This window comes from Herpailurus yagouaroundi, unplaced genomic scaffold, assembly GCF_014898765.1.
Source record: "Herpailurus yagouaroundi ecotype Mexico unplaced genomic scaffold, PumYag 77, whole genome shotgun sequence".
NCBI classification, from domain to species: domain Eukaryota; kingdom Metazoa; phylum Chordata; class Mammalia; order Carnivora; family Felidae; genus Herpailurus; species Herpailurus yagouaroundi.
The window spans coordinates 12,257,926-12,267,663 of NW_024412388.1; the positions used below are offsets into that span (position 1 = coordinate 12,257,926).

General features: G+C 58.3%; 1 protein-coding gene across 1 annotated transcript in view; it reads right to left on the reverse strand.

The window, feature by feature from the left end:
• PADI2 (peptidyl arginine deiminase 2) overlaps nucleotides 1-6,997 on the reverse strand; it is a 43,831-nt gene extending 36,834 nt beyond the window's left edge. The window contains exon 1 of the mRNA XM_040462578.1: nucleotides 6,803-6,997. Coding sequence (XP_040318512.1) covers nucleotides 6,803-6,894 — 92 coding nt within the window. The 5' untranslated portion in view covers nucleotides 6,895-6,997. The remainder of the gene's footprint in view (nucleotides 1-6,802) is intronic.
• Between the last annotated feature and the right edge of the window lie 2,741 nt (nucleotides 6,998-9,738).

The window sequence follows — 9,738 nt, forward strand, 5'->3', positions numbered from 1 at the left end:
CCAGCCGCCCCTCTCCTTAGGGCGGAAACAGTCTCCTCTGTGGTCACTCCCTCCCCAGACACCTTCAGTGGCTCCCCACTGCCTACGTCACAAAGTCTAATGTCTGAGCCTGGCAGTCAAAGCCCTGGCTTGAGCTCATTGACTCTCCAGCCTTACGCTCTAGGCTACGGAGTCGATGCCCTTTCTGCCCCTGTGGTCCCTACTGTCTTGCCAGGTACCTTTGCTCCTGCATGGCATGTCCTGGTCACACTGTGCACCCTGTCCATCCTTCAGCTTGGCTGCCTCCTCCTCCAGCAAGTCTTCCCTGATGCCATCCGCCAGGATTCCTCCCTCCCCCCACTTTGTTGGTGCCTCAAACGGCACTTAAAACAAACGCTCAACATTTCTTTCCCATGAGTCTCATGGATGTTTTGAGGCCATAGCTCGTTATCGTTTTACTAATATTACAATAAGCCCAACGGTGCCTCACGATAATGACTTAGTGAGTATTTACTATGTGCCAGGCACTGTTGGAAGCCCTTGACTCACGGGATCTCGGTCCATCCTTCCAACACCCCATGAGGTCTGTCTCAATATCATCCCATTTTACAGGGGAGCATGTTGAGACTGGAAGAGGGTGAACACTTGCTCCGGGTCCCAGGGACGGTGTTGGCAGAGCGTGGGGGTAAATTCAAGCTCTCAGCTCTGGGTCTGGCGGCTCCCTTCCTGGGGGAGGATCCACAGGTTACAGTCTTCCCTAAAGGTCCTCTGGTGGAAGGCGAGGGGAGAATGTCAGGCCTGGCTCAGGACAAGAGCAAATGAGAGGCCCTTAGGGACCCCTAGAGCTCCCTGCTGATTTTGTAGGTGGGGTCAGAGGCCCAGAGAAGGGACACCGAAGGCTTGGGTGAGTGGCCTAGATAGTCAAAGCCCCTGGCCATGGAGTCTGGCGTGGCTGGACAGGCAGAGCTGCCTCTGAAAACTGCCCCCCCCCCCGCCCCATCTAACAGGTGTCTGTCCAGCCGGGGGAGGGGGGAGAGGAGAGGACAATGGTGGTGAGCCCCTGTCACCATGCTCCCAACCTGATGCAGGGCCCTGAGGGCAAGGAGGGAAGGCTCTCGGGGACCCCAGCTATGCAAGCTGGGCCGGACACACAGGGTACAAGGTCCTCCTTAGAACGTGGCCCCCCTCCCCCCAACCCCTCCCAGGAGCTAGCCTGAAACCAGAGCCCCCGAACCGCTCCTGGCAAGGCCTCCTCTTTAGGGTTGAGAGCGCTGGGTGCTGTTCTAATTTATGAGGCCTCCTGACTTGGCCTGATTCCTCCTACCATCATTCTCTTAGGAGCAAGCGCTGCTCTGGCCAAGCTCGGCTACATGCCCTTGACCTTCCACTGGCCAGTCCAACGGTGCTCATCCCTTGAGGCTGGGGGTGGGGAGCTCAACCCAGTGACAGGCCAGTCTACATGCATCACTGGCCACATCCATCCATTCATTTACTCAATGAAGGAGCCCTTCATTGACTCGAGGGCTGGAGGTGTATGGCAGTGAGGAAGGCAGCCGGTGTGGAGAATGCTGCTCAGAGGAGGTGATATCTGAGCCAAGCCTTGGTGGATGAAATGTCAGGCTTGCAGAGGTCTGGGGGATAGTCCTCCAGGCAGAGGGAACAGCATGTGCAAAGGCCCTGTGGTATGAATGAGCTTGGTGTGGTCGAGAGCTAGTAGGATCCACAAAACCAGTGCGGCCAGAGTGGAGTGTGTGCAGGGTCGTTGGCCGGAGATGGGATCGGTGAGGCAGGGCTTGGCACTCTAAGGGAAGGGGAGATCATGGCACACCAAGTCTCCATTGCTTCTAACTGGATCGCAGACCCTCCCTGGCCTTTGTCCTAAGGATACTTTCTAAAACACTCATACCAACCGAGGAACAGGGAGGGAGGGAGTCTGAGAAGAGTTGAGGGAGTGAGGTGGTGAATTTTGAGGCTCTGGGCTCTTCCCCAAAGTGGGGTACAAATCTGTACCCCTCCCTATTTTCCCAACATTTTACTGTGCCTGCTTCTCCCGCCCTGGTACCCTCCTTCCTAGCTTCTGCCCGAAAGTGATAGTCAAGATCCTGCCAAGAAACATGGCTGGTCAGCCTCTGCCCTGGGGTATGCCAGGGAAGGGTGCGGGGATCATTCCCACCTCCCTTCTCATCCTGAGGTCAAGTGTAATTTAGGAGGCCACCCTGCAGAGGCAAGAGACAATTGTTCACATCACCTGTGCCCCGAAGTTCCTGTGGACTTCAGGATACGGATCCTGAACTTTCTCCAACAGAGTGAGGGGGCCACCTCTCACCCCCCAGGACTGTGTAAACAAAGGGAGGGGTAGGAGAATCTGCCTTCACAACTTGGTCTGTGGGTCAGCGGGAGAGTCAGGCAGAGTGTGATCACCCCGTTACTTGACCCCGCGGCTGCTCTTTCTCCAACACCTCCCAGCTCTGGGGGTGTCCCCGCTGGGAAACCAAAGGTGAGTGGGGAGGAGGGTGAAACCAACATGGGAATGTCACTGCTCTGTGCCCTCACTAGCTTCAAGCCAGGATCAGGCGGGGGCCCCGGCAGCCCCAGTGAGGAAGCAGCTGCCAGCTAAAGGGGAACATCGGGGGAGATGGTGCGGGCAAGGCGTACCTGTGCCAGACCTAAGATAAGATGCTTGGGCGTGAGAGAAGGAAACAGAAAGTGCCTTCAATAACTATGGCAAAGCAAATCTCTAGATAAAAATCCCCACTTCCCCTTTTCTGTGTGTTTAGTCACAGCTCGCTAGAACCAGCACCCAGAATGTGCCTGGGTCAGGGCGTCCACCCCCAAAGGGTCAGTGTGGCTGGGGAGGGGGGGGGTCAACCATAGGGTCTGCTGAGCAACGGGGCAGGTAGGCCCCCACCGTGTGTCCGGGAGGGGAGCCGCGTGTGCGTCTTGGGAAAGGGGGTGTGGGTGTGGAGACTTGTTCATTCTCTTTTGTCACTCAGGAGCGAGAAGTCAAAAATACTCCCTTACTAACTGGGCCCAGGGTCCACCAGGCCTTGTCCCTTGATGCCTCCACAGAGACCCTGGCGGGGGCGTGGGGGAGGGGGGCTCATGTGGGGTCTGGCGTCAGTACCTGTGTCTGGATCCAGAGGGACTCACTGGGCAGTGCAGGGTTGAAAGAGGGCGAGTGAAGTGTCTGGGGGCAGCGGAGGGTAGAAGGGACACAGGCTGAGAGGGTCGCCCAGTTCAACCTGCTAGTTTGAAGGTCACACAGGAGAGAGTGGAAGTTCAGTCAGACAGACCTGGCCCGGAGTCCTATGTGACACCTCTCTGGGCCTCACTTTCTTCATCTACAAAATGGGATGATCTCAGCATGACCCCCAAGGTCTGCGATGAGGAAGATACAAGATAATGCATTTGGTTTCTCAGTGCTCCCTAAAATCTCTGCCATTATTAATACTGACAGTAGCTCGTAACGCTACCGATATTAGGTGTGACAACGGCAGTAATAGCTCCAGCTCCTTTGTTCTAGAAAGGGCTTCCTTCCACTACACCGTTGGTTCTCAAACCTGGGGGTGACTCTGTCCTCCCACCAGGGGACTCCTGGCGTCACCTGAAGACATTTTTGCTTGTCACTTTTGCAGGGGCATTGCTACTGGGGTTAGAAGCCAGGGATGCAGCTAAACATTCTACGAGGCACAGAACAGCCCCCTCCCCACCCAGCAAAGAGTTATCTGGCCCCAAGTGCAACGGCGTTGGGGTTCAGGACCTCTGCTCCAGGCTTGTGCTGTTCAGTACAATGACAACCGCCTACCTGGGGCTCTGGGCACCCGATGCTCGGTGAAAACTGAACTGAGATGTGCCGTAAGTATAAAATTTACACACTGGATTTCAAAGACTTAGTATGAGAAAGACAATGTAAACTATCTCACTAACAAGTTTCATGCTGATTACATACTGGAATGCTAGTATTTGGGATATATTGAGTTAAATAAAATATATTATGAAAATTGGGATGCCTGGGTCGCTCAGTTGGTCGAGTGTCCAACTCTTGGTCTCAGCTCAGTTCACGATCTCACAGGTTTGTGAAATAGAGCCCCGAGTTGGGCTCTGTAGAGACTCATAGAGCCTGGCTGGCTAAGATTTAGGGAAGAAATGTTTGCAGCCTGGGAAACAGCTGGTTGAAAAGCGGCAAAGCAGACCAGGAAAACCAGGTGTCCTTTGAAATGTCAAGCCTGGAAACAGCCAGACCTTGCCCGTGGATCAACATTCCCACTGTGTAAATGCTTAATCTAAGGTAGAAAAACAACCCCCTTCCTGTGATGTATACACTGCCCCCATCACGTTCCGCTCGCCTGCCCGCACGTCACTACCCTGATTGTACTCATCAGCCAAAAACTTAGGAATAAGCTTTGATCCTGCTTTTGAAACTACATAGTTCTTTCCCCTGCAGCCTTTGAGATGCACTGATAAGGTTCTCGATAAAAACTTGGCAAGAGCTTTGCTCCGGGCCATCACCACCGGAGTTCTTGGCCCCCTCGCTCTCTCCTTTCTCTGATTCAGGAGCCTGGAGTAATCTGTCATTTGCTGCCCCAGGGTTTGCTGATCAAACCCGGCAGGGCTCTGTGCTGACGGCCCTGCTTGGGATTCTCTCTCTCCCTCTCTCTTTGCCCCTCCCCAACTCGTGCATGCGCACACTCTCTCTCTCTCAAAATAAACATTTAAAAATATATTTTATGAAAATTAGTTTCACCTCTTTATTTAGTGTCTTATTTATTTTTGAGAGAGAGAAAGAGAGAGAGAGCGGGAATGAGCGGGGGAGGGGCAGAGAGAGAGGGAGACACAGAATCTGAAGCCGGCTCCAGGCTCTGAGCTGTCAGCACAGGGCCCCACGCGGGGCTTGAACTCAGGAACCACAAGATCGTGACCTGAGCTGAAGTCGGATGCTTAACCCACGGAGCCACCCAGGTGCCCCACACCTCTTTCTTTTAATCCCAAAAAATGGGGCCACAAGAAAATTAAAAATTTACACTTGTGGCTCCGTTTGTAGCTGGCATTCTGTCTCTGCTGGACGGTGCTGGTCTAGACTGCACCTCTTCTCTCGGGGGTAGGGGAGTCTTAAGGGAAGTGCAGTTGCGGGGTGTGGGTTGTGGTGGCAGTGGCCGCTTTCTTGAGAAAGGACAAAGCGGATCATCACAGCTCTGCCCCCTGGCAGAGGGAGGGTGAGTCCACACCTCCCCGACTCAATGCCCGCCCCACCCCCACCCCGCCCCGGGGCTGGGCCTCTCTCTGCCAGGACAAGGTAGGGCAGGAGGCCTGAGCATGGCCCCTGTCTTTTCTCCCCATCCCCCCTCCGGAGGCACCATGCCAGTCTTTCAGGCTGCGGCAAAAGGGCCCCAGTGCACAAACAGGCGGGTATGGGGACAGCTGAGGCTTAGAGACCTAAGTGCCCTGGCTACCTGCCCACCCCCTGGCAGTGCTCAGTTTAGGACTGGGGGTGGGGAAGAGAGGGGAGCTCTCCCAAGCACTGAGGCCTGGACCACACTTCACTGCTGCGTTATGACCCTCAGAAACCACCCCTGGAGTTTCCATGTGGACAACCGAGGCCAGGGGCAGAAGCCTGGGGAGGGTCCCTCATCTGCGTGGTGACCAGGACCTTCGCCTTCATGGAAGGAGGCTGGGGCTTAGCGGTATCAGGGTGGCCAGTGCCTGCCCAAGAGGTGGCAGGCGACTGGGTGGGCAGGGCTGCTGGGGCCACCGGAGACGACAGAGGATGGGCTGGGGAGGGTGTGTGGGGAGACACAGGGATGGGATTCGTAAGGGTCTGGGGAGGCGGGTGGTCCAGATGACAGGGCAATTTGGGAGCAACACGTCACACTGGCACCTCCAGCTCAGCTCAAGGCACAGGGAGGTTAGGGGACATGCCTAAGTTTATCAGCATGGGGTCCCGCCTTAGAGTCCGGCATGCTCTCTCCTGTTGGCACTGACCCCTCCAAACTCTAGCAACGAGGAACATTTCACATGCTTGGAATAGAGGGCTGCTACGGCAGAATGGTCATAGAATGATCCTACCTGGACCCCGTCCACCTTTTCACTCACACCAGCCACACCTTCGCAAGGATGCCCCACAGAATTACAGGAGATGGACCCCTGGCCTTGCCTGCTTCCTGGGGGCTGGGGGCTTTGGGGGGCATGGCCTCAATCCCCCCACCCGATGTCCTGCTGTCTCAGAAATCCTGCACCCTGCCAACATTTGTGGGCAAGTGAAGACGGGGAGGGGACAGGGTCTAGAATCAGGGACGCTCTTCGGACAAAGACCCCCACCTCTGCACCCTCCAGCCTGGCAGAATAAAGTCCTTCTCAACCCCAGGGTGAAGTCAGGGGAAGGCATTTGGGGACAGGAGCTCACAGCCAGTGCCTGGGGACAGGCAACCACGGGCAGCCCCCACAGGGCGAAATTGGAGCCTGATTCCGCCCCAGGGCAGCTCCCCTCTGGCCTGACCCCAGCCCCCCCCTTCCCCTCCCCCAGCAAATCCTGGAGAAAGCTCAGCTGATTCGAGGTGAGTGGGGAGTTGGGAGGGTCTGAGAGGAAGGGGAGGGCCTGGGGGGAGAAGGGAGGTGCTGAGGGGAGAGGATGGCGGGAGGATTAGGGGTGTCTCTGGGGTGGTCCTGAAAGGGGCTGGAGGGGGTCAGACCGTGGGAAGATTGGAGGACAGGGGAGGGACCCTGGGAAAGGGGTGGTGAGGTTGCTGGGTCTGTGTGAGGGTCTCGGGATTTGGGGGGGGGACGAGAGGCGGGGGGGTCTCGGGCCCGTCGCGGTGGCCCTGCTCACCTGTAGACATCGGTCCAGAGGTGTGTGCCCAGCACGTACACCGCCTCCACGCGGCTCCCGTACTGCAGCCGCACGGTCCGCTCCTGCTGCATCGTCCCCCAGTGGCCGGCCCTGCGCCCGTCCTCGCTCGTCCAGGTCAGGTCCGCCCCGAGCACCTGCAGCAGGTGAGTCCCCTCGAACCGCCTGAGCCGCTGCGGCCCCGGGCGGCTTTATCTACGGCCGGTGGGCGGGGCGGCCGGCCGGCCTCCTCTCGCAGTGGGCCGCGGGCCCGTCCGTCAAGCGTGGCCACGCCCCCACCCTTCCCGCGCGCGCGGCCCCGCCCCCTCGCCCCCGGAGCCTGTAATCCGGGTGAGGTCAGCGGTTGCCAATTTCCTCCTTTCCACGCTTGCTTTGCTGGCTCGATACACTTGCAGTGGGCTCCCAGCTACCGGCGCCAGGACGCCGGGGCCAGTCTGCCCTCCGGGCGCCCCCAGTTTTTCAGGGCAGATAGTGCAACTGTGCAGCTGTCAGAGGTCAGAGGGGAGAGGACAGGAAGAGCCAGAGGGAGTGGGCGCCCAAACCCAGCCTGGGGGCCGGACCCGAGCCTTCTTAAAGGAGGCATTTGCAAACTCGGGGGGAAGGGAGGCGGGGGAGTCGCCAGGAAGCCAGATACAAGCTGACATCCCTCCGCCCGCCCACCGGACAATCAGGGAAAATGGGGAGGGGGTGGCAGGGGAACCCGGCAGCCTACAGGGTCAGGATGCCAAGTCAAGGCATTGGTGAGTGGGTGGGCGGTGGGAGCCTTGGCGTGGCGTCTTCAGCGAGGAGTGGTGGGGTGTGGAAGTGAAAAGGGCCATTCTGGCTGTGGAAGATGGAGGTGCCCTGGGGCAACCAACGGGGGTGGGGGGTGGTGGTGATGAAGACCCCAGCTGGGGCTGTGTGAGCCGGGCCGGAGAGGAGGGGATTGATGTGAGCAGCGGTTGTGGGGTATCGATGTTCTGGGGGAAGGGCAGTGAGGTGTCCCGTGCTGGTCTGGGCCGCGGGGCCAAGGAGGGTGGCACCGCAGGGGTCAGTTCGTGTCTTGTGGAGGCTGAGGTGTGGGACAACATCTAGTGGGAGCCCAAACCGGTCCCCACCCCTGTCTCAGACCCTCCCCGCTCTGAATCTGAGCCAGGGCCTATGCCTATTCAGATAATTCAGCCAGCTATGAGTAAGTGTTCCTTGGTAGAGTGGACAGGAGCTGGGGGGGGGGGGGAGGGGGGTGGGGGGGGAGTGAATAGAGGTTACAAGAAATAGGGGGCAGGCTGGAGGGGGTGTGTGTTTGAGGAGGGGGCAGGACTGCTGGGGCAGGGGAGCCCTGGGAGGGGGTGCACTTGAGTGAGAGGGTTGAGGCTTAGAAGTGCCCAGAGCTGAGGCACACCCAGCCCCTGACCCCATCAAATTTCTCGAGGTGGCCCAAACTAGGAGATAGTAGAGCCCAGCTGCTCGTGGGTAGAGCAGGATCTGGGAGGAATGTGGGCGGCGAAAGGGGAAGGCCTGAGTTGGGCTGGGGGGGGGGGGGGTATGTGCCCCAAAGGGCTCACAGACCCAGGGGGACGCTGGTAACTTTTAATAGGCTCCTGGCAATGCTGAGGGAGTGCACCATCCAGTCAGGAGACAGCTCGAGGGGAGCTACCTTGTGCACCTTGGCGCTGCCTTTGAGGGTCCCCCCAGGTGGGACCTTGTCTGGGCATCCCTCTACTGGAGTCACTTTTGCAGCCCCTACCCTGTGGCAGATACGGGGCGTATGCTGGGGACCCCGCCTTCCTGGGGATCGTAGAGCATGGTACCCTTATCTCACCCACCAGGGAACTAGGGCCCAGAGTGTGTGTGTGTGTGTGGGAGGGGGGGTGGAGGGACATTGCACCCCCACCTAGGCCCCGGCAGGTCATGAGAGCAGCCGCGTAGTGATAACGTCAGGCAAGAGGTGGTGATTGCCAGCAGACAGAAAATAACAGCGGGCCCTTAATGCGTTCTTTCTGGAGTGTGCCAGGCTCAGCTCCAGCGGCACTTTTCATGTATTAGAATTAGATCATCGTACCGTCCCAATTAACCCTGCCACTTTACAGATGAAGAAAGCGAGCGGCACAAAGGTTAAAGAGTTTGCCCTCAGTCCCCTAGCTGCCAAGAGTGGCGGAGCCAGGGTAGGACTTGTGTGGCCCCGGGGGTGGGGGTGGGGTGGGGTGGGGGACAGGGGAAGAGCAGGCGGGAGCAGAGAAGGAACGTCGGCTCTTAATTGGTAGATGAGGAAACCCAAGTTCTAGTCCCCTTGTGGAGCCTGGGGCAATGCGCCCTGCCATTTGGAGCCCTCGGTTTTGTCATCTGTGAACGGCTGCTCTCTCCGCATCGACGGGAGGGTGGCATCACATGAGACAATGTATGGAAAACACTAGCACGAGGTCCCTGGCGCGAGGCAAAGCAAGAGATGAGACTCCCTCTCCTTGAAAAATTCCAACCGGGACCCGGTGGACCCACACTCAGGGTTCCTGTCCTTGGCTCAGGGCCTGGTTGGTGTTAAGATTGGGGGGGGGGGGGGCTCCCGGTGCCCAAGGGTTTAAAATAGCTGAAGTGGTCACAGCTGTTGGTGGATTCAGGGCCGGAGGTCTCACGCATCCCTGCTGCTCCCACCGCTCCCCTGGGGGCCGGAAGAGCCGCAAGGCATCTCATTGTGCCTTTTGGGGAATGCCAACAAAGGACAGGCTTAGCGTGGGCCAGTTCCTGGCACTGACCCGCACCCCACACCCCTGACTCCGGCTCCTGCCAAGCATTTGGCTGGAGAGTCTGGGCTGGAAGGGCTCCTCTGCGCTGCTCTGTGCTACGATCCTTTCCTGGGGGTCTCTGTGCCCCCCTGTGCCAGGCCTTGGGGAGGTGACGCAGACATCTCATGGGCCTGCTTTGAGCTCACGGAGGGCATCATT